Here is a 26,268-nt window from a genome sequence, read left to right on the forward strand (position 1 = left end):
GGTGATCAATTCCAGCCCAGGTTAGCATTGCAGTGAACTCTTAATGTCTATAGAGAACAGTTCAGTGCTAATACGAATTAGCTGAAACATTCCCCTTTTCAGGTAAATTGTAATTGTCACAATGCTAAACATAGTAATAATTAATAATCGTTTTTTAAAAATCATAAATGTTGCAAAAGGAGATGGGGGGAGTTCTACTGAGCCTGATTTAAACTTTGTGTAAGTGATTGGGTTTTGCAAGAATTAAAATATTGCCCTATTTCAGGGCTTTCCAAGGCGGAGGTTGAAATGTATCTGTCTCTGTCTGTGAATGACATAATCTCAGCTATTATTTATAGGAGCTGTCTTCAAATGGAAATTGGAAGGGTTGACAATGTTTGATGGATGTAAAACCAGGGCAGAAGCCAGATTTAAACATATGGGACAGTAAGTTATTGCTGAGTCCAGCGAGGAAGGGAAGGAGTGTACCATTCCCCAGCATAGAAAGCAGCTTCAAGGCAGGTTCAAGAAGGCAGCTATCCACCACCTTCTCAAGGGCAACTAGGGATGGGCAATAAATGTTGGCCAGCCAGCAACTCCTATATTCCACAAGTGAATAAAAAATATAGGCAAGAGGAACCTGCTGGTCTTGCCAAAAGGGTATGGATAAGGGTAAAAGAACAAGCATCAGGAGAACTGTACCCAGATCATAGATACAATGTAGCAGTATGACCTAATTCACAGCACTTTCGTTCAAGGAAAGTTAGTAAATTTACTGATTCAATCACATCCTGTGCTTTAAACAATTGCCTCTTCCTAACGTCGATCTGCCTTGCTAAGTATTTACCATCACATGATTCCTCACACTGATTTAACTTTCAGAATCCTGCAGCATTCATTTCCTATTCACTTCACCAGGTTCCCGTTTATCTATCCACTGTTCACACTCACACTAATCCTTGTAGAATGTAGTACTTTATGTTTTATAGTCATCCTTACTGAAAGCACTGTGTCCACAGGGTGAAATCCTTAATTTCACTCATTTACAGGTTTGTTTTTCCACCTTTTGTAGGAGAAGACCAAACTCAAAAGGAGAGGAACTGAACTGGAGCTGAGCCACCACAGACTGGACAGTTCACAAAAGCAGAAACGGACTCCCTTGAAATATGTGACTCATCTCGGTCCCTTTAGGATTTGTAGATAACCAGTGACAGAATTATAAATACCCAAGACACACATATGGCAACATCACTTGATAAATTACTGAACTATAAAGCAAATTGATTGCCAGATTATTTCATTTTCTTCTGCCTGTCAGGACTTGCATAACAAATACTGTGAGTCATCCATGAAGGTGGTTTCTCAGAGAATATGTTGGCATCAAGATCTACAACCTTTTACCAGTGCAAAAACTCACATCGGTGATCTTATTTAATATTTAGTTGGTGATTCACAATTCTTGAGGTTTGAACAGACGCAGAAACAAGAGTGGAGAGTCCACATTCAAAAGCAGGATAGAAAATGGAAGAAGGAGTAGATCTTTCAGCCTTTTGAACCTGATCCAACTTAGCACCTTGTTCCTGCTTTCCCCCCAATCTCCTTTGATCCCTTTAGCCTAAGAACTAGATTTAACTCCTTCTTGAAAACATTCAAAATTTTGGCCTCAACTGCTTTCTGTGGGTGGAAATTTTCCAAAAGCTCTCCACTTTATGGGTGAAGAAATTTCTCCTCATCTCAGTACTAAATAGTCTACCCTTCATCCCTAGATTATGACCCCAGGGTCTGGTCTCCCTGGTCACCAGGGACTTCCTTTTTATGTTTATCCTGTATAATCCTGTTAGAATGTTACAGGTTTCTATGAGATCTACCCTAATTTTTCCCAAAGAGTGCAATGCTCTCCAAGCTCTGCAATGACAGAAGATGCAGAACCCCAGGGTCTACCACTGAGAATGAGAACTGCATTTACATCTTAGCCAGGTACACTCTCCACAACAGTGCAAAGAAGGATCGACTCCAATTAAATCATGAGAGAATTAAGAGGAACATGCAATGGAAGGGGGCACAGAGTTGGATGATCAGCTGTTTAACATGGCCAATACACCTAACTTGCACATCTTTGGACTGTGGGAAGAGACCAGAAAAAAACCCGCGCAGACACAGGGAGAACGTGCAAACTCCACACAGATAGCTGCCCGAGGGTGGAATCGAACCCGGGTTCCTTGCACTGTGAGGCAGCAGTGCTAACCACTGACCCACTTTATAAGTTTACAATCTTATTGTTAGCTACAGTGAATTGAGTCTACTGACCACTCTAAAATTTTGCAAATAACCAACATCTGGAAGTAAGTTAAAAGTTGACATCTATTTGAAGGGATCCCATGGTTAATACATGGTGTGAAAGATAATGGGAAGGAAGTTGAGAGCAATTAGTTACTTGAGATATCCAGATGATAGAAATCATTAGCTGATTCATACTGCTGCTTTTTGAAAATGTTTCATTCCATTTGAAAACCGATCTCTGTATGGATGCTGTGAACTCATGCAAAGTGCGATTAAGTCATTCTCAGAAATATTTTTTAGGCTTACTACAGCATGCTAGCTGCCGGATCCCACTCTGCTTTTGGAGCCGTGCAATTGCCTGTCATGTGGTATCTACAAGCAATCGCAAGTCCCATATGGACTGCATTTTGTGTTGAAGTGGTAAGATTATTTACCTTTTTACATGCTGTGATGGAGCTCCCTGTAGTGCATGTAGATCTCTCTGTTTCACTGCCTGGGATTTTTTCAGAGTCCTCCGAGGGTTGACGCATTTGGGACAATTCAAAGTCACTGCAATAGAAGACAGAAAATTGAGGCAGTGGCACTAAATTAGTTCATTTTTATTGCAAGTTAAATGTTCTTGGAAGCATCAACTTTTCATGTGTGATTTTAGAAACCATTAACATTTTCTGTAATTGTTCAGCATCCTATTTCTTTTTGCCAGATTTAATCTGTTTGTAATGGTCTGACTTTTAATCATAGAATCCCTGCAGTGTGGAAACAGGCCCTTTGGCCCAACAAGTCTACACTGGCCCTTGGAGCATCCCACCCAGACCCATCCCCCTATAACCGACCTAACCCACCCCTGGAACTATGGGCAATTTAGCATAGCCAATCCACCTACCCTGCACATCTTTGGACCGTGGGAGGAAGCCACAGCAAACTCACACAGACACAGGGAGAATGTGCAAACTCCACACAGACACAGGAAGAATGTGCAAACTCCACACAGACAGTCGCCCTGGGTCCCTGGCGCTGTGAGGCAGCAGTGCTAACCGCTGAGCCACTGTGCCGCCCTAGAGATTCCAGAGCTGAAAGCAGAGGGGTAAAGATTTGTTTTGCCTCATGTTATTGCCAACTCTTGTGACCCAACCAGGAGGCCTGAGACAGGTCTACTCAGGTCTACTTAATATTGACAATGCGCTTTGGCTCTGCTGCCAATTTGTCCCTTTTAGAAGATGTAATGTAGGCTGCTTGCCATAGATGAGGCCCTCAGCAGGTCAGGAGAGCAGCAGGAGACAGGCAGCCAGTCAGTCAGCAGGATTGGCACAAAGCAACCAGGACTACTCCAGTTTCTCCTGGTCACACAAAGTTACCTTTTAGATTGTCACAGACTGCTAGGCTAGACTCATGACTGGAACAGCTGAAAGGAGACAGAGTAAGGAACCATGTAAATACAATTACAAGTAAACACTTCTTTAGTAAAAGAGTCATCTCAGTATCTTCCTTCAGTGCATTGTCTGAAATTGAAATTGCATCAATGGGAACATTCAACACTATGACGTTTTTAGCCTCTATGAAAAAGACATATTGCTATGGCACAACCAGTTTTTCCAATTGCACATTCCCAGTTGATTAACAAAGTGAAGTAAACAGAGTACAGCAAGCACAAGAGAAAAGGGGAAAATAAGATTATTATACAATAAAAGAATATGCTACCAAAAAGCTCTGAGTCATGATCTCATTTGGTACATCAGGGCTATATCTACTGACACTCTCCAACACTGGCCTGGCTATATTTTGTGATAAAAGCCGGGGACAAAATAAATTGGAAAGAAACGTAAATAGCCTTATCCACTGCGTCCATCATTGCTCACTGCCTTCCACAGTTAGTCATCTGCTATATTTACCTTTACTCATTTACCCAATGAAGTAGTTGACGCTATTTCAGTAAACATTTTTAAAGAAAAGGTAGATTTTTTTTGAACAATAAAGGAATTAAGGGTTACGGTGAGAACGCGGGTAAGTGGATCTGAGTCCACGAAAAGATCAGCCATGATCTTATTGAATGGTGGAGCAGGCTTGAGGGACCACTAGTTCTTATGTTCTTATGTTCTTATGTTCATTGCCTGATCTTTTGGTACTATCACTTCCTGCTTTTCTGTTCTCTCTTCCTCTCCCACTGTTCACTTTATGTGAATACTGTCTTTTTTCCAAATCATTTCACTCACTGTTATGCTACTTATTGTAGGAATTTTTTGTCTTCTTGTCCCGCATGGCTGTTGTTAGTAAATGGAAGTTATTGACAGTCAGTAAAAATTTGTACATTTCAGGTAACCATGTATCTGATCCAGGCATATAATTCCACAGCATTCAACTCCTCCCAGTCAGTACTTGTTATAAATCTGTCAATATTCATTCCTATTTGACAATTTCCTTTCTCACTTATTCTGTCAAATTCCAGTCAACACACCTTCTCAACTCTAATCTTGTTATGTAGCATTTGAATCAACATATCCCACTATAATTTACTACCAGGGTACAGGATTCCAACTGACCATGAATATATGTAAAAAAAATTTGTGGAAAAAAAAATCAATATCTTTGTTAGCGACTCAGGCCAAAGCATTTGGTAGATACCTTATGGCTGTCCATGCATTTTCTTTGAGTGTAATTGTTTGGTGATGTGGTTCAGGATCTGATTAAGAATTCCACAGCCAGATATAAATAAATGGGATGGTTTCAAATTAAATGAAATGGTCCTTATCTTCCGTTGTAAAGAATAACAAAATTGTTTTCATCCTTACTCAATCTGGCTTACATGTGACTTCAGACACAGCAATTTGATTAACAATGAGCTGCTCTTGGGCAATTAAGGATGAGCAATAAATGCTGGCCTGGCCAATGATACTCCCCTCCCAAGAACAAATGAAACAATGAAGGACAACTCCTACTATTCATTTGTAATTTATATAACTTAAATATGTCAGATAATTTCCTACCATTCTTCCACCTAGAGAACGTTGATAGTTTGCCAAAGAACATTGACCTTTTTCATGCACTGTGCTGTTTCCAAATGCCAATAAAGATATTATCAAAATTACTAGCAGTGAATCGATATGTACTCCAAGCAGCTAGACATCTATTTTTGAAATCTGCAAAGATGTGTTTTTTTGTTGGGATGTTGACTTGTTTTGGTCATCACCTATAAGAACTTAAGAAATGAAACTGATACTAGGCCATTCAGCCCCTTAAACTTCCTCTAACCTTCAAAGAGGTTGTCACTTATATTCTACTTCAACACCATTTTCTTAAACTCTATCCCTAAATAGCTTTAATCTGTAGAAATCTATCAATCTCAAGCTTGAACACACTCAATGACTGAGCCTCCGCAGCCCTACAGTGCAGAGAAATTGAAAAGATTCAACCCTTTGACTGAAGAAGTTCCACCTCATTTCAAATGATTTAAAGCACTCTTAATAGTTGAAATCAATGTGATGGCACTGACTCATTCATATACATTGAAGTGTAAAAATGTTAATCATTTGTACACAATTATATCACTTTAATATGATAAAAGCTGTTCTGGAATGTATCTGCATCCCAGATCACGTGATCTGATGTAGCAATGGAAAATTGTTGTGTCTTAGTGGCCTAAACTAGTTCTTATTTGTCTTCATTAATGTGTCCACTCTAATCAGTTAACTCTAATTATCCAGATCCTAATTATCAGCTTGTTATATTCCACCAAATGTCACTTACAGGCAGCAACACATTTTAGATACATAATCAACTTTTGTGTGTAATCACAGATTCTTGGTAGGTGCTCTGTCATTGCTTAATGTGTATCAGTGAACAAGAGATAAATTGGACTTGAGCACAGATATGCAAGCGAGCTATTGTAAAAACTGGCATCTGTCACATTCTCAAAAGGATAATTCCTGTTTCAAGCATGCATTTCTGGGAAAAATGATGTGTTTAAAGAGATTTTACTGTAATATACCACACTTCTCATCTTAAGGATATGTGTCTGAAAGGGTTAATACAGAGGATTGCCATAAGAGCCACCCATTTTAATGCTGTTAAATGGGCAAGACAGCTTTGGATCGTGACGGCATAAGACTAGTCATCCTCAATTTCTCTGTGACAATGTCTATCATAGCATGTAACTTGTAATTAGTCGCTAATTTGCAATAAATTGGATTTTGTTAAGGGCAATAGATCCTTCTGATAGACCAGCAAGTGAATTTTCTCCATTTCATAAAACTAAGCTGGCCCTGTCGTTTACACATAAAGAGGATAGTGGCAGCAATGCTTCATTAATGATCTTCCTGCCATCATAAGGTCAGAAGTGGGGAAGTTGACCGATGATTGCACAATGTTCAGCACCATTCGTGACTCCTCAGACACTGAAGGAGTCCTTGTTCAAATATGGCAAGATCTGGACAATATCCAGGCTTGGGCTGAAAAAGTAGCAAGTAATACTCACACCACACAAATGCAATGACCCTATCCAATAAGAGACAGGCTAACCACCATCCCTGGACAATCAATGGCATTAACATCACGGAATTCCCCATGATCATCATCCTGGGAGTTACCATTGACTAGAAATTCAACCAGACTCATTGTATAAATACAGGGGCTACAAGAACAGGGTCAGAGACTCAGAATACTGTGGTGAATAAATTACCTCCTGATAGCCCAGAGACTATCCACTATCTAGAAGACTCAAATCAGGACGGTGATGGACTCTTCACTTTCCTGGATGAGTGTAGCTCGACAACACTCAAGAAACTTAACACTATCCAGCAAAACACCCCACTTGATGAGCACCACATCCACAAACACCACTCCCTCCATCACCCATGCTCAGTAGCAGCAGTGAGTACCATCTACAAGACGCACTGCAGAAATTCACCAAAGATCCTCAGACAGCTTCAAAACCCACGATCTCTTTCACGTAGTAGGACAAGAGCAGAAGATACATATGAACACCACTGCCAAGAGTCCGTCTAAGGCACTCACCATGAGTTTGACTTAGAAATGATTTGGAAATATATAACTATTCTTTCATAGTTTCTGGGTCAAAATCTTGGAATTCCCTCCCTAAAGGCATTGTGGGTCTGCCTAGAGCACATGGACTGCAGAGGTTCAAGATGGCAGGTCATCACCACCTTTGAGGGCAATTAGGGATGAGCAATAAATGCTAGCCAGCTAGCGGTTTCCATGGTGAATAAAAAACCACTACATTATGAGCAACAGCTCAAAAGTATAAATAATTTAATGGACTTCGCAGATAGGCACATGTTTCTGTCAACACAGGTTGTCAGTGAAGTATCAAGAAATAACCTACAAAGAACACTATGGAAGTTAAAAACAAGTTGACTAACATGATATATACCCACTGGGTAGTGATCTGAACAAATAAACACTCTTGAGCTTCAAATATTTCTAAACACCTTCTTCAACTGGCTGGTGGCACAGTTGATGGGAAGATGCTACTGCCAAACTTTATTATTTTTAGCAGAATTCATCACAACATATTATAACCATTAAATATTTGTGATCATTGTATTTTCAAGCCTGTCCGGACTTCATCTTTCTTTGTGGTTATGATTTATTGGTGGATGGTTTTAATGATATATCAATGGGATCTACCCATAATTAGGGATGACAGGGATAATGCTGCAAGAAGGAGATTAGTTTACAGAGTTCACCCTATGCTCAATAACCAATAATAGATGGTGAATGAAAAGCAAAACAAAAATGCACCACAATAAAATTGCACACAATGTGAATACTTTTTAAACATCAAAATAAATCAAAAAGATCGACAAGGATATTGCTGGAACTGGAGGGTTGCGTTATAGGGAGACGCTGAATAGGCTGGGTCATTTTTTCCCTGGAGCGTCAGAGGCTGAGGGGCGACCTTATAGATGTTTATAAAATCACAAGGGGCATAGATAGGGTGAATAGCCAAGGTCTTTTTCCTAGAGTGGGGGAGTCCAAAACTAGAGGGCATGGGTTTACAGTGAGAGAGGAAAGATTTAAAATAGGACCTGAGGGGTAACATTCACGCAGAGGGTGGTGCGTGTTTGGAACGAGCTGACAGAGCAAGTGGTGGAGGTGGGTGCAGTTACAGCATTTAAAAGGCTGGATGGGTATATGAATAAGAAGGGTTTAGAGGAATGTGGACCAAATACTGGCAAATGGGATTAGGTCTGATTGGGGTGTCTGATCAATGCAGCTGAGTTGGATTGACGTGTCTGTTTCTATGCTGTATGGCACTATGACTCTAAAATAGCATGCCAAAAACATCTATGACCTTTGTATCTAATATTATTGGGGGTCAAAGGACAAATGTGATAATTCTCCTTGGCCTAATGAACAGCAAACAACAGCATGTATATCAATTTCGTGTGGATGAACTGCAGTTGGGAAAATGATCTACACATAGAGTTTATAAGGTATATCTTCAAAATTTGTTTTCAAACAAATAAAAACAAAGACTGCTGACAAATCTGGTCTTAAAATTAAATATGCAACAACTAATCTAAAAATATTTTTATGCTGAGGAGCAGCAGAAGGATTTCATACAAGAAATATTAATTACTTCTTAAATAACCACACTGTACAATTTCAAGACTTTAAAATTTAGCAGATTGGATGACAAGTCAGCATAGGAGCATCACCCACTGCTGATATTGAAGATAACTGATCTCAAAGGTCTGCCCATTTCCATGGTGTGACCTTCCCTTTTCCTAATGTCAGTCTGTATCTAGAACCAAGGAAGTCTCCAGGTGGCCAACAACAATGACATCATCAAGCAGTGTAAGCAACCTATCACATTGATGTATTTTCACAGGCAGTAAAAGAGGAAGTAAAATAAACACAGAAATCTTTAACTTTTAATATGAAATTTGAGAAAAGCAAAATAAATGATTGCGATTAAGATTGAATCTAAAATATCATAAACGTAAAAAATGCCCATTTATTTGGAGTTTACCATTGAGATAATTAATATTTAACAAGCATTCAATTATTTTCTTGGGCCTGTGAAGCTATTTAAAAGTAATTATGAACATAGTGCACTTTTAAACACACACCCGCATCATTTTAGACAAGGAATAACGTTTCAAAGGTTTCTACAACCAGTTTAATAGCACAGAAGTAGAAGTTCTAATCAGTTCCATGATTTCTAATTGATGTTGCCTTTTAAGTGGAATTCTTAAAGAAAAATATAAACATTTCATTATGAAAACACTACAATATTATGGTTTCAATTTGCAAGACTAGGTAAGGGATTTCTTATTTCAAATATATATATAAATCTTCGTCTTGCTAACATCCTCACCAAGCCCTACTTTTCTAAAATATCAACCTTCCCCAAATGTACTCAAGCCATTCAACTAAAACTCATCGTCCATCCCAGTACTCACTCTGATCAACATCAGCCTCACTCTCTGCTATCATCAATAAACATTATTCTGAAGAATCTGTGACCTCCCAATCATACTCAACAATTACCAGTCATCTAAATAATTGATACTTCTGTTTAGTTTCTTCCAATGGTATTCATCTAAAGGAGAAGACCTTCTCATGCAGACATTTCATTAGATGACAATTTTCATAAGCATCTTTCAAATCCCATTTACCATGGGCTTGATTTGCAATCCAGGGTCAGGAATGGCCAGTTTATTGCTGGACTCTAAACAATGTTACACTTGCATTGTTAACAATGCTATTTTAAAATGCAGACCTGCTAAATTGGACAAGTGTAGAGTTCGGTACTCAATTTGAGGCACCAAGAGCTGCGAAGAAAAGGGAACAGACTCTGGGGTACGAAATGCAAAAGCAGACAGAAGCCACGACTTGAATGAAAACAAACTGCTGGAAAGCACAGCAGGTCCGGCAGCATCTGTGGAGAGAAATCAGAGTTAACATTTTGGATCCAGTGGCCCTTCCTCAAAACTGGGATGGCTGGGCATGTTGCTGCCTTTCAAAATAGAGGAGGCAGGTGATCCGGAGGCCAGCAGCCTCATGTTGCAAACAGATGGAAAGATGGTCAACAAAAAAAAAAGTACTGGAACCCACTAAGAAATAACCTATTCATCTAAAGACTTAGTGGCTCCCTGTAATGTACTTGAAAGCTTGTGCACGAATGTGCAAAAGATTGATTGATTTTATTGATCTTCAAATTGCACACCTCATCTGATGAACAAGCTCCTCAAGAAATTGCAATTCATTTGGAGGAGAGAGGATTTCTGGCTCACTGTCCTACCCCCGCTCACTTTGATAGCAGGGCATCCCATGGGCATCACGGCATTGACACGTCATTCAGGAGTGCTATTTTCAAAGCTGCTTGCACTTGACCTCACCCTCGTAGGCAATTAAACAAAAACAAACCTCATCTACAGCTTTCAGATACATTCATTATGTCTCACCAAATGACAGCCAACATACCACTTGGAGCCATGCCTTTCAAACAATTCTTGCAAAAAGTGTGTACACATTTCCTTCAGTTTTTGCTGTTTCTCTGAATCATCCATGTTTCTCCAGGCTTGTTTGCCAAAGTGCATTTGTCTTTATTCATACTATTTCAGTTTCAATAACCACAAGCCATTAAACCTGCCCCCAAAGGATTTTTACTTTTGATCTTTTTATGCATTTCTTATATTATGTTGATATATTATTCGTGTTCTTAACTGATAAGACACTCAATTTTCTATGACCAAACTAAGTAATTATTTTGTCTTTGTCGAAGGAATTTTTTAAATTGAAAATTGGATCATAATTCATCTCTTTTCAATGGCCACATATAATCGTTCATACACACATGTACACAAACCATTCTGGAGGTATGGAAGTGATAAAGCAGATACATTGTGTCACAAACATTGTATATAATATTGTATGTTTTGTACAGAAAGCTAATCGCTCTTCAAAATGCAGACAAGGGTATGAATCTTATTTTTTTTGCCTGTGTCTCAGTAGTACTGAGCTTTAAAGGGTGGTTTGTTGCTGTGTGTTCTTGCTCGGTATCTTACGAAACACATCTCATTAATTGCTTGACATGCCCTAGAGCACTGATTTAGACAAGGTTGTAAGATGGGATGAGGCAAAGGACAGGCAAGCTAGGTGGCCTGGTTCTTGAATAGCAAGAGATGCAAGAATGAGCACTTACTTGTAAGTCAAATGAAGTGTCAGCCATACCACCTGCCTACCCTGTGAAGTGTTAGCTTTTGTTTCTTCTCCCTAATATGCATGGTGAAGGGCAACTCCAGTTTACCAGCACTATATCCTGTGTATGGCTTGGCTTCAAAAGATGGCACTGGTGCCAGGGGCGTCTTGGATATCACTGCTAAACACTTCTGCCCATGGCTAGTGGGAGAATATGATGGGCAGCATGCATTACTAATCAGGTCAGTTTTGGAAGATAGCTTAAGAAAACACAATCAGAGATAGTAAGAACTGCCGATGCTGGAGTCAGAGATAACACAGTGTGGAGCTGGAGGAACACAGCAGGCCAGGCAGCATTAGAGGAGCAGGAAAGCTGACGTTTCAGGTCAGGACCCTTGAGAAATGAAGAAGGGTCCTGACCCGAAATGTCAGCCTTCCTGCTCCTCTGATGCTGCTTGGCCTGCTGTGTTCATCCAGCTCCACACGGTTATCGATATTTAAGAAAACACACTATGCTTCATGAGAGAATAACCATCATGAAACTTGCCAAAATCAACACTTAGCTGCTTTCTGGTAAGATTCAGCCCAATGTGCCTGTCTTCACAAAGGAAAAGATTTTAAAAATCCTCCCAGAAATAATGGAGAAGAATCAACATATCAGTGTAAATGAGTAACAACAAGATGTTAATATTACTAAAAGAAATGTCCTGGAGAAATGCACCTTTGAGTAGATATATCTCTGAACCTAATGATCTACATACTGGAGTGTTGAAAGTCATGGCTGTAGATAAAGTAGATTTGTTGGTGGTCATTTGTAAAAATTCTACAGATACTGTAATGGTCCCTGCAGATTGGAAGGTGGTAAAAGCACTCCAACTATTTAAGAAAGAGGAGAGATGCAAAGTAGGGATCTACAGGCCTGTTAGCCTGACATCAGCCGTACACAAAATGCTAGAATCTATAATAATTGGAGGAAATAACAAGACACTTAGAAAATTATGGTAGGATTGAACAAAGTCAAAGTCAACACGGATTTATAAAAGGAAAACCATGTGAACAAACCTGTTGAAGTTTTTTTGAAGATGTTAACTAGCAGTATGGGCAGGGGGAGGAACAGGTGGAAATGGTTAGTTTAGATTTTCAGAAGGCTTTTGTTAAGGTCCCACTTAGCAGGATTTATCAAAATCACAGCACATGCCATTGGCGCTGTGGGGAGGCAATGTATAAAGTGTAGGAATAAATGGATCATTTTCAGATTGGCAGGTTTTGCCTAGTGAGGTACTGCAAGGGTCAATGCATGGGCCCCAGTTATTCATAGACAATGTCAGTGACTTGGTTGTAGAAATTAAGATGTTAATATTTCCATGTTTATAGATGACACAAAACTAGATGAAACTGTGTGTTATGATAAGAATACAAGGACACTTTAAGTAGATAAGAAGAAGCTGAAGTCAGTCGGTGAAGATTTGGCAGATGGAATACAATGCAGAGAAATAGGAATTCAAGCGTGAAAACAGGAATATGAAAAATCTGTTAAATAGAGAGAGGCTCCAGAATGTTGGAATTCAAAGGAACTTGGGCATCCTTGTTTGGAAGCTGCTGAAGGACAACATATAGGTACAAGAAGAAATTAAGGCACCAAATTGTGTGTTGGCCTTTATTACAAGGGGACTCCAGAATAGGATTAAAGATGTCTTCCTGTAATTATAAAGAGCCTTAGTCTCCTTACCCAACTAAACTCTTTTTTTTGCCATTGAGGGAGTGCAACAGTGGTTCACCAAACTTATTCCTGGGATTGGAAGATTTGTACTATGAATAAACTTTAAATAAACTGGGTAAATATTATCTAGAGATAAGAATAAGGGGAGATGATTTCGTTCAAACAATCAATTTTCGTATAGGGCTCAATGGGCTAGATGAATGTTTTCCCTGTCCTGTTGGGGTTGAGGGGTGGGTGGTGGTGGTGGGGTGGGGGTGTGGTTAGCGGAATGCTGGATCCACAATAAGCAACAGGCTACTTAGGACTGAGATGGGAGGAACATTTTCACTCAGAGTGGTGAATCTTTGGAAGTCTCTACCTGAGAGAGTGGTAGAGGCTCAGTCATTGAGTATATTCTAGACTGAAGTTGCTAGATTTCTCCATATTAGAAACACCAATGGATGTGGGGATAGTGCAGGAAAACGGTGTTGAAGTATAAGATCAGCCATGATCTCATTGAATGCTGGAGTGGGCTCAAAGGACTGAATGGCCTACAACTTCTATTTCTTATACTCTTATGTCCTACGTGATTCAAAGATTCCAGCACTATCCATTGAATCCTGAAAAAACATGTGAAAGCTCAAAGCTTCTTAGTAGTGACAGAGATTAGAAGGTCATCACAAGAAATTCTAGCATAATTGACTTTGCTTTGTGGAATAACGATTCACTGAAATTAATAATTGCATCCAATTTGTTTGATTGCAATAAGAGCTGACTGAGGACAGTGATCTGAACATAACAAGAAATGGACATCTTGAAATAGAAACTATATCTCAATAGGGGGACAGAGAAAGCGTTCCCTGGCAGACATAAAAGACACTGTATGAACCAGGCCAGCAAAGCCACAATCTGCAGTTTTGTAAAAAGTGAAGCAAACACACCTTACTCATTCCCATGACCTGTACTGCCTACTCCACCTGTGGGAACAGCAGCAATTTGACGACAGTATCCATCACAGCTGCTGAATTGGACTGGAGAAAGAAAAACCTTCTAGCATGCCAGGTCTGAAACAATATTAGAGACTGGTCTCAGTTTCATCTTCACGCTTAACTTTTATCCTTATTTACTTCAAATATTTGTAATTGCACTTCAACTGTTAAAAATCTGTTTTTTTAATTCAAGTAACTTTAAGCAATAGAGGCATAATAAATTAACTCATTAAATCTTGTTTAAAGCTGAGCTGCTGGTTGTTTTTGAATTGAAACACTTAATATTTTAAATTTATGTGCTTATACAAATTCTTAGTGGATGGATCACTCTGGGGAAACACCTATGATATGGCCATGTTAATTGGCAAATAGTAAAAAAAAATTGAAGTAGAGAGAGAGAAAGAGACAAGGATGTTGGGAGGAGAAGTAATGCTGTCGACATCAAACAGAACTTCAAGGAATAGATTAACCTAAATTAATTGTCATCCCACAAATGTATCCGAGAGAACCTTCTGCTGAAAAAAGTACACTTCCTTTACCAACTTCAATATTTATTCCTCATTTCTATTCCATGTATTTTCTCCCTTCTATAGCGAACATCATAACTAACTATCACAGCTGCTTTAGACAAAACAGATGGGCACATCTGCTGATTTTCATCCTTCTATCCTTTGGGAAGGAGCTCAACTCCTGCTCAGAGCATTCTCTCTGCCAAAGATCAGCAGAGATCAATTTGTAGTATTTTGTCTCTGAGCCAAAAGGTTATAGGTTAAAGCACTCATTGGACTTGAGTAAACAAAATTTGAGGCGGACACTTAAATGCATTGCGGAGGGAATGATACATACTTGAACAGCCAAGTGTCTTCAGTGACATTCATAATCAAGGCCATCTTGGTCATTGGTTTGAGTAAACATTAAAGATCTCATGACACCATTTGAATCAAAGTGGGAAAAGTTTCCAGAAATCTTCTAGGTTGATATACTTATATCAAGCAATGCCACAAAAAACAGACTAAACTTCACACTGCTGTTTATAAAATCTTTTCTGTACTTGTACAGTTACCAGTCAGTCATCACATTGAAAATAATTCATGGTCGATAACATGTTTTGAGAGACATAATAAAACATGCTATAAACGACCCTCCTTTCTGTGAATGCAAGTACTTCTCTGACTCCTCATTGTAAGTTTTGATGCGTCCTTGCCCCAAACAGCCTCTCTTCCAAAGCACTATATCCACTGTTAACTGTCCTTGGAACCCCATCCTGTCACATGTCTTTGTCCACAGGAGACTGCAAGCTATGCAATTTTTCAGCTGCTTCCTACTAACTGCACACGTGCAGTGCATGTGCCTGTTTCAAGGTGTATACTGAATGATTTCCACTATTAGATGTGCATCCTGATGGTGAAGATTCTCCTGAAGGACCTGAAAAGCACAGCTGAAGCTGATCAAAGTCTAAAGCAAAATAAATTCCCAGTTCTGTCATATCTCACATCACCTCAGGTTTACGTCACATATATACACTTTTGGTGAATCCAACAGGTTAGCAACCCCCTGACATATAACCATTTGGTTTATAAAATGTTTGTAATATACAGGTTGATGGAAAAATATTTACTCATTAACTCAACATTGAAATGATGACACTTGAGTTTGAGTTTAAGTTAGGTATTCAACACCAGAATAATACTAGACTCAGTCACATACTAAATGAAGCATTACGAAAGAGGCAGAATGTTGTCCTTGGGAAGCTACACATTTACTTTAATGCTTCAGCACATGTTATATTTCATTATAGACTAAATTAAGAGATTGGTCTCTGTAGCTCTCTGTGTACCTTCACTCTAGAATTGTGAAATGAAAGACAATGAAATAAGAAATTATACAGCTGCTGCCAATTGAATTTTCCAGTTGATTCACTTCCAGTGCTATTCAGTGATGTTTTCAAAAAGACAACTTATAAATAAAGTGAGTAAAAGTATTCCAACACTGAGCTCAAACAGAGATAATGTGCCATCAATGTTTTTTAATATGTATAAACATCCTTTTTCAGTTTATTTACATTCATTGGCATAGAACATTTAATCTACAATACATTGTTACACAAAAAAGGGAATCTTTTCAACTGTAATTTCAAATAATAATTACTGATAATTATTTTTTCACTTTCCTGTTTCAGTTAAAAAGAAACTTGACCACTCCAGTAGCACAGATGTAAAGTTTCTGTCTGAACTATACAAACTAAGAAGATGCAGGTTCAATCCACAGTCCATGGTTAGTCACATGATCGAGTTGTGCGATAAAATAGGGACACTTCTGGTTAAACTAAAAAGCAACTAGATTAAAGGGAATCAGAGATAGTAGGAACTGCAGATGCTGGAGAATCCGAGACAACAAGGTGCAGGGCTGGATGAACACAGCAGGCCAAGCAGCATCATAGGAGCAGAGAGGCTGACGTTTCGGGCCTAGACCCTTCATCAGAAAAGGGGGAGGGGAAGGGGGTTTTGAAATAAATAGGGAGAGAGTGGGAGGCGGATAGAAGAGGGATAGAGGAGAGGATAGGTGGAGAGGAAACAAACAGGTCGAAGAGGCGGGGATGGAGCCAGGAAAGGTGAGTGTAGGTAGGGAGTTAGGAAGGGGATAGGTCAGTCCAGGGAGGACGGACAGGTCAAGGGGGCGGGATGAGGTTGGTCGGGAAGGCAAGATAGACTGAGTTTAGCAATTACTTACTGAGAATGCATGTGTTTTGGTGCTAAATGATGTCAGGATTGTTCACGTTTGGGCTTTTTAAAAACTTTCACTCATGGGAACTGCAATAACTGTCTGTCGCAAAAGCAAATTGGATAAGAGGGCCAATCCATGGCTTACAAAGGAAATAAGAGATAGTATCCTATTCAAGGAAGAAGCATGTTGATTGGCCAAGAAAAGTATTAAATCTGAGGATTGGGAGCAGTTTAGAATTCAGCAAAGAAGGATCGAGGGATTGATTAAGAAGGGGAAAATTGAATACAAAAGTAAGCTTGCAGGGAACAGCAAGACTGATGCTATGAGTTTCTATAGGTACATGAACAGAAAGAGATTGGTGAAGCAAATGTAGGTCCCCTACAGACAGAAATAGAAGAATGTATAATAAGGGACAAAGAAATGGATGAGGAACTGAATACATACTTTGGTTCTGCCTTCACAAAAGAGGACACAAATCGGATACCAGAATTATTGGAGGGTGCAAGACTTAGAGGGAAGAATTGAGGGAGATCAATATTAGTAGAGAAATGGTGCTGGGAAAATTGTTGAGATTGAAGGCCAATAAATCCCCAGGACCTGATAATCTACTTCCCAGAGTACCTAAGGAAGTAGCTCTAAAATAGTGGATGCATTGGTGGTCATCTTCCAGGATTCTATAGACTCTGGAACAGTCCCTGAAGATTGGAGGGTGGCTCATGTCACTCCAATATTCACAAAGGGAGGTAGAAAGAAAGCAGGTAATTATAGACTGGTGAGCCTACCATGGGTGTGAGGAAAATTCTCGAAACAATTGTCAAGAGTTTTATAGCAGAGCATTTAGAAAGCAGTGGCAGGATGAGACAGAGTTAGAATGGATTTATGAAGGGGAAATCATGCTTGACAAATCTATTGGAATTCTATGAAGATGTAACTGGTAGAGTTGACAAGGGGGAGCCAGTCAATGTAGTATATTTGGACTTTAAGAAAGTGCTTGACAAAGTCCCACAACAGAGATTAATGTGCAAGACTAAAGCGCATGGGATTGGGGTAAGTGTATTGAGATGGATAGGAAACTGGTTGGCAGAGAGGAAACAAAGAGTAAGAATTAATGGGTCTTTTTCAAATTGGCAGGCAGTAACTTGTGGGGTGCCACAAGGATCGGTACGGGGACCCCAGCTATTCACAATATATATTAATGATTTGGATGAAGGGACAAAATGTAATATCTCAAGGTTTGCAGATGATACCAAGTTGGATGGGAAGGTGAACTATTACGAGGATGCAGTGATCCTTCAGCATGATCTGGACAGGTTGGGTGAGTGGGCAAATCAATGGCAGATGCAGTATAATTTGGATAAATGTGAGGTTATTCACTTTGGAAGCAAAAACAAGAAGGCAGATTACTATCTGCATGGCTTTAAATTGGGAGAGGGGAGTGTGCAGCAGGACATGGGTGTCCTTGTGCACTAGTTGCTGAAGGTAAGCATGCAGGTTCAACAGATGGTAAAGAAGGCAAATGGTATGTTGGCCTTCATTGCGGGAGGTTTTGAGTACAGGAGCAGGGATATGTTGTTGCAGTTATATGGGGCCTTGGTACGGGCCACACCTAGAATACTGTGTGCAGTTTTGGTCTCCTTTTCTGAGGAAGGATGTTCTTGCTTTCGAGGGAGTGCAGCAAAGGTTTATTAGGCTGATTCCGGGGATGGCGGGATTGGTGTATGAGGAGGGATTGACTAGGTTAGGATTGTTTTTGCTGGAGTTCAGACAAATGAGGGGTGATCTCATAGAGACGTATAAAATTCTAACAGGACTGGACAGGGTAGATGCAGGGACGATGTTCCCGATGGTGGGTGTGTCCAGAACCAGGCTTCACAATATGAGGATTCAGGGAAAACGATTTAGGACAGAGATGAGGAGACATCCTTCACCCAAAGAGTGGAGAGTCTGTGGAATTATTACCACAGGAAGTAGTTGATTGCAAAACATTGCATGTATTCAAGAAGCGACTAGACATAGCACTTGGGGCAAATGGGATCAAAGGTTACGGGGAGATTAGGCTTTTGAGTGGGACGATCAGTCATGATCGTGAATAATGGCGGAGCAGGCTCGAAGGGCTGAATGGCCTCCTCGTGCTCCTATCTTCTATGTTTCTATGTTAAGGCCAAAATAAAAATAACTAATGGTTCCTTGGCCAACCAATTAGAAGATGACAGCCAGATTCAGGAAAAAGGAGAAAAATTCAAAAAGTACAAGACAGGCTGCATTACCTGATCACCAATTCCATCCTTATCATTTGCCTTTGCTTCAGGCTGATTCGGACTATTCACAAACTCAATGACTTATTTTACCTCTCCACCAGTATGACTACCTACCTCTGCCATAGCTCATCTACATTTATGCTACCTACAGACATGACTATTCCAATGCCTGCCTAGGAATAATGTGCTGGCATTGCTTTGGAAGTATTAGTTTGAAAAGACAAGTCTGGCTGAAGATCACAGCAACAGCGTGAGGGAGCTGCAGGTAAGTGAACACATGTTGGAGTTAGAGAGCTCACTGCCAGGTAGATGCATTTGATGACTCGTGTGTCATTTTGTCCCAATTCTCAGGAATAATTTCAACTGTAGTGTCTGGCACAGAGAGCTGAAAGAGAGAGAAGGATATTTCAAGGGGGAAAAGAAGAGAATATAATTTCAGTCAAATCAAATTCCAAAATCTTTGAGGAGACTGAACACATGAGACATGAGCTGTCAGGTCTGCATGGAAGGCAAAGGCATTTTATGCCATGTGGAAGGAGGTGACAGTGTTACTACCTCATTGCCAAACTGCAATCCAGGGCTTGACAAAGTTTAAGGCCATGACTGTCAGGAAAGATAATCAACATTTTAAAAAAAACAGCAACTTTGGTTGATTTACACTATTCAGCCTCTCAGATTAAGACAATAAACTTTTGTTAAAGGAATGCACAACTAGGGATCTTACAGATGTTTTTACAATTCTATTTTGTTACTCCTTGGCTGTGATGTTAAACTAGATGAATTCCCAGCTTTTTAAAAAGATGTTCCATCAGATGATGAATTTTTGCACATAGGGCTCCAAAGCTGCAATCACACAGACTCCTGTGCACACATGAAATGACTGTGCCATAAAAATCAAAGACAATTATCACCTACATTATCATAACTGGGACAATTAATGGAAATAACCATGGCTCCAGATCCTCTTTCAGTGGAGTTTTACTATTGGAGATGTATAACTTTCCAATATACATCTCTATAGTAGAATTCTTAAAATCTTCAAGTTGTCTGTAATACCCTTTGGAAGGAGTATCTTCCTAAAATGTCACCTGATTCTATTTCTTCTGACCATGACTGCTTCTCCTTTTCCTTGATGATAGCATTCTTAAAAAGATACATGCAATACATTTCTTTTTACGCTTTTGTGGGAAGAGACTGTTACCAGCAAGGCCAGTATCTGTCACCAGTCCCTAATTATCTGTGAATTAAGTGACTCACTGGGGCCATTTCAGAGGGCAGTTAACAGTGAACTACATTGCTGTGGGTCTGGAGTCACATGTAGGCCAGACCAGGTAAGGATGGCAGATTTCTTTCCCTAAAAGAAGATTAGTGAACCAATTGGCTTTTTATGACAATTGAAGATGGTTTCTTGGTTACCATTACATACATGGTCAACAATTTCCCTCTTTCCTGGGCTGTTAATCTGGTCAATATTTTCACTCAATACTTCTCATTCAACCTTCAGTTAGATTGGAAAAGTAAAAGTTAAGAAATTTAATGGGAAGGGAAAGCGTAGGGTAAGAGGGAGTGTGGTATCACTGGCCTTTACTTAAATTTATTATGATTAACTGGTTGGGGACACAATTGGTGGATTACAGGCAGATGCAAAAAAATATTAGGAAATTTGGCACTCTTGATTTTGGATAGAAAATTAATGGAAATGTTTTCCAATCCTATTCTACTCAGGAAATATTTTGGCCTGATTTTGTAATAAGACAAGGCAAAGTTTGGAGAGAAAACTTTAAGAACATCTGCAAGATGCTGTTGCCAATTTAAAACCATTGCAATAATAGTTACTGTCTTTAAAAGATGGTTAAGAGCGATGTTCAAAACATACTATTGATTCAATCACAACGTTCTGGATGCTAGCTGGTTTAGAAATGGATCTTTTAATGTTTATGTTTAAAAGAAAATCCTTGGAGCTGAGACTTTACAATGCCACATCAAAATCAATAAAGTCAAACATTCTTCTGAGGGAATTGAATGTGAACCATGAACAATGTTCACAAAAGAATCTAACACTGTTGGTATTATTGTTTGAACAAAATAACATCTACGTGATTCACAGTACAGCATTTTAATCAATTTTACTGAATTATTTGATACTGTGCATACCAAACTATCTTAGTGCCATGTGTTAGTCCCTACACAGTATTTAATGTTGTATATAATGATTATTACTTTTCTAACAATAACACACAATAGAACCGTAACAGAGAGGTTTATTGTGGATAAAGTATGCTGACTTACTCAGTATATATTTCATATTTAACTATACCTTTTAAGTATTGAAGCTGTTAAATTATACAAAATGAAAAGGAAGACAAAAAGAAATTGTACCTTTTAATCTGTTCCATCCAACTGGCAACGCAGATAGCATGGATTCTTTCCAAGTTAGTTACCGCTTCTTCCTTTAGTAGTTAGACTAATGTATATTTTCTGAGATAAATTCTTCCCAGCATACACAGCATGAAAATAGACAAAACAATCTACTTCACGGTGCAGGATGATTCATCCTGTTTAGAAACGTTTAAGAAAATTGTAAATCTGCTCGGATGCTGAGAAGAAGTTTCCAAAGGGAATTTGCAACCTTTTACAGACTATCAACCCCAATTTAAGCCTTGGCGTGATACTCTCATGTCATGTTCACCTTCCCAACATGACTGCAAAGTTTACAACTAAAAGGAATAAACTCTAACCAATAAACTGCTGAGAATTTCAGGAACACTGAAGACCCTAGGTTTTTCCAAAGTTGTACATTCTAAATATTACCAGGCTTTCAAAATGTTGCCTCTACTTCTAAGCAATTGAAGACACAGAAGCATCAGTCTGTAACAACGGATTTCAATCAGTGATGGTCAGCGTGAAGCAGCAGCACATGCATTTTTCCAAGAGGAAAGCAACTTATGTACATGTGTCACCAACCACACTAACCATACTAAGCACATTAGAATGAGTTTAAAAAAAAACACAAATTCTGTATTGGAGTTTAAATGACACGTATAAATTGCTCAGGCTTTCCTTTCACTGATTACGGTTGCATGTGAAAGTCACATTGGAATTACAGTTCCTCTCTAATGAGTCACTTTGCATACAATTATTCAATATATCACTGTATGTAGTTTGTGCAGACGATAGAATACTGCTTAATTGCACAGTTTGATGACAGCAGGAAGGAGTAAGATGAAATGTGTATCACTGGTACTGTCATTAATGAGGATTTAGGATCCTGCTTAACATGAATTGATAGCAAAGCATTAATTGACAGTTGTACATTTTGATTAGATTAACACTTAAAAATAACAAAGCTACTTAAAGCAATCAAGTATTAAATGAGAGAAGTTTTTTTTAAATGCTCCTTAAGAAGAAACAGCTACATACCCTGATACAGAAAGCAAGCTACTGCGATCCATCACTCGCTGAATTTCTGAAAATGCACTGACTCCAGCCGTGGTCTCTCACCAGAGAAACAAGCACAGAAAATCACAGGAAAGTCCTTAATGATGATTACACTTCTCACCTCAAATGATTTCGGGATCACACTGACAATGGAAAAATTCCCTCTCTGCAGTTCTAAAACACAGTAGCTTATCTATTTAGCTCTGCACAGCCAGCAGCACTGACACTCTCTTTAAGCAACAGCAAGTAAAATGATTGCATGTGACAGTGCTTGTGCGTCCCACACAGAGAACATGCTGCACTCAGACATGGGACTGAAACCCCATAACCTTCTACAGCAGACTGCAGGGCACCGTGCTTAGCTGACGTACATCTTCTGTCCTTGTATATCTTAAATAGGACATTGCATTCTTTATGTTTAATTCTTCTGCCACAAATAAATTTCATAACTAAATGATGTGAAAAGAAACAAATAATTTGCTATTCTCAATAATTAAAATTTGAAAGATGATCTCCCCTTCAAATGAAGCCTACTCTTTAAGCTGCCTTTTAAAGGGACAATATTATCTTTAAAGCTCTATTACAGGGAACAGAGCATTGCAGCTGCCATTGGAAGCAAAGGAACATAAGCAGTTTGTTCATGCTCCATCACATTGTCATTTGGATGACTAGATTGCCTATTCTTATGATGCTTTCTCCACATTGCGTTGTGAAATAAGGCAGATACTGAAAGCTATTCTAAGGCCTTGCCAATGCCATATTAAAACCAAGCATCAGGACTGGCTGTGTACGATAGGCTATGTAACTGCCAAACCACACCACCTCTCCACTGTCCCTGCAACCTGCACCTCACCATCTCAGGATTGTTTTCATAATAGATATAACATAGACAAAAATACTTGCATTTGTATGGTACCTATCACAAGTTTGAGTTGCCCAGCACCATTTTAAAGCCAATTAAGTCCATATGAAATGTAGCACCTTTCAGAAATACAGCCACCAACTTGTTCATAATGAGGTCCAGAATAGCAATTCAATAATTACAAAATGATTTGTATGGATGTTGACTGAGGGTCACATCTTGGCCAAGATAGCAGGGAGAATGTTGTGACTTGCTCTGAGAAAAATTAACATGTCAGCTCAATGCAGCCTTTATGCAACTACTCATAACCCTAAAAGGAGAACAATAAAAGGTGGTAATTTTGCTAATTTAACAACATCCTCAAATGTTGCAAATTCTGCATTTCTTCCCCATTTAAAAAAGCTCATACACTACAATGCATAAGTGAACATAAGTTCTTAAAACATAATATGAATAAATAAGCTATCAATGATATTTTAAATTAACAGATTAGGTTGCATCAGAGATAGTAGGGACTGCAGATGCTGGAGAATCTGAGATAACAAGGTGTAGAGCTGGGTGAACACAGCAGGCCAAGCAGCATCATAGGAGCAGGAAGGCTGACGTTTCCAGGCCCAAAACGTCAGCTTTCCTGCTCCTATGATGCTGCTTGGCCTGCTGTGTTCATCCAGCTCTACACCTTGTTATCTCAGATTGGGTTGCATGATTGCTTTTACTGTAGTCACAGCAAAAACATTGATGATTAATAATTCCAGAGCAATTTACAAGTAAGAGAAATTTTCCGTAAAATTACGTATGTAACAAAATTATCGTTGACAAGAAGTAATGAAAAGAATAATTTATTCTTTCTTTCTCCTGACAAAATTTAAATTATGAACACTGAACTTTGACTTTGATTGCCAAGTTCATTTAATGGTTAGAACTGGGACATTGAATGATTAGCCTCAATGAAGAACCCTAGCTTGCTGTGGGGGTTTCTATGATAATGATCAACTTCAGTTCCCTTGTGATTTTCACTGTCTTGCTCACTTTCACTTTAGCCGAGAGGAGGAATTTTGTTATGACAACAGGTTTATCATGCTCGCATCTTGTCAGATCTCCTTTTTCAAGCAAATAGTCTGTATAACACTGAGAGTCTCTACCCAATCTTCATTAGATTTGTAAATACATCTAGTCTACTTTCAACAACTCTACAAATCTTTTTATCGCCTCTGCAGTTTCCCACGATGATCTTCCAACCAGCACTGAACTCTGTACATTTCATGCTTCATGTATCATTACTCATCACCCACCGGGTCCTGTTTTCCTTTTGCTTTACTATTAACGTAGAATTAAACAAACTAAACATCATCCTAGGAGGGTAATTAACACTAATTCAGATAAGGTGAACAACCTGTTGTAGGCTGTGTGGTTATTTATAAGAGAACAGAACATTGTCTCATTTATTTTGAACGGCAATATGGAAATTATGGTTCAGTTTGTCACCTAGTAAGTACTTCTGAGAAGGGGGGAGGTGGGAGGGTCAGTTAGCTGGGATGGCTACTTTGTGCTGCAGAGTGATGCCAACATGGGTTTAATTCTCACATTTGCTGAGGGCTCTACTTCTCAACTTATCCTGAGGCACTGTGATCATCAGGTTAAACCACCACCAATTATCTCTCTCTAATGAGAGGGCAGCCCAACGGTCTGGTAAGACAATGGCTACTTTAGCTTCCGAGAAAATCTGGTTCACATTCTGTGCACTTCTTTTTGCAGCATCACGCAATACTGAGTGCTAAGTGATATTAGAATGTGTTGGATTCCGTTCTTACTCAGAAATACTTCAATCTCTTCTGGTGTACAGGTGCCAGTGTTGGACTGGGGTGGACAAGGTCAGAAGTCACACGATTGCAGGTTATAGTCCAACTGGTTTATTTGAAATCACAAGCTTTCAGAGTGCTGCTGCTTGGTCAAGTTGCCTTCATCTGACGAAGGAGTGGCGCTTCAAAAAGCTTGTGACTCTGAAAGCATGTTGGACAATAAACTGGTGTCAGGTGCCATCTGACTTTCTTCTGGAGGAAGCTGTGGACCATTATCTGATACCAAAACCTCTAGAAAAAACGTTATTGCAAACAAATTCTTCAAAACTTCAATAGCGGTTCACTAACATTTGAGGTATTGGGCATAGACTCAATTATTATCAATTCACTGTAACTGTTGATCAAAATAACTTGAGAGTAATTCTGTTCTGAATTTGTTCAGGTAGTTGAAACATGCGCTACAGGCTTCTCTACACCAGATTCTATTACGTGAGATAATACCACACCCAAACTCCTGTGGTGAGGCATCGCACACTGAAACCAATTGTTTCATGAGATCAAACTGGGTCCATTCTGCAGAACTTTCTTCACTTCTCTGGAACACTCCAGGAGTAGTAGGCACCCCAAAAGGTACAGTATCTCTTTGTATGCATGAATCACAAGTAGTTCATTATTGTCAATTACTTCTAATTTGACAACTATTTTAATGGACATTTCTCCACTGGCTATTTTTTTTTTAAATCACTGGTAGACATTGAATAACTGCCATCTCAATCCCTCATTTACTGTTTGTTTATCATCACCACAAATACAAACACAGCCATTTGGTTTTTGAACTACCACAATGTGTGTGGCCCATTCACTGCTCTTCACCTTCTTCCCTGTTCTTTCTAGTCTATTCATCTCTTGCTGCTTCTAAATGATTAAAAGGTACTGACCTATCCTTGCAAAATGTCACTTGGGCATTGCCCTTTATCTGGACTTTGACCTTCTGATGCCCAATTGTATCACTTTGTCAGCCTTGTTCAAAGACCAATTTGTGATGTCTTAGCTTTGTCAAAGTCAGACATATGCTTAC

The 26,268-nt window shown here is 39.2% G+C and overlaps 1 protein-coding gene across 1 annotated transcript in view; it reads right to left on the bottom strand.

Annotated features, from left to right (window-relative positions):
• Positions 1–22,619, bottom strand: part of LOC109929394 (SPHK1 interactor, AKAP domain containing) — a 105,676-nt gene extending 83,057 nt beyond the window's left edge. Inside the window, exons 1-2 of the mRNA XM_048604102.1 lie at positions 22,512–22,619; positions 2,694–2,808 (exon numbers count right to left, since the gene is read on the bottom strand). Of these exons, the coding sequence (XP_048460059.1) occupies positions 2,694–2,808; positions 22,512–22,543 (147 nt within the window). The 5' untranslated portion in view covers positions 22,544–22,619. The remainder of the gene's footprint in view (positions 1–2,693; positions 2,809–22,511) is intronic.
• Between the last annotated feature and the right edge of the window lie 3,649 nt (positions 22,620–26,268).

Source organism: Rhincodon typus, chromosome 13 (genome assembly GCF_021869965.1).
Source record: "Rhincodon typus isolate 14 chromosome 13, sRhiTyp1.1, whole genome shotgun sequence".
Lineage (NCBI taxonomy): Eukaryota > Metazoa > Chordata > Chondrichthyes > Orectolobiformes > Rhincodontidae > Rhincodon > Rhincodon typus.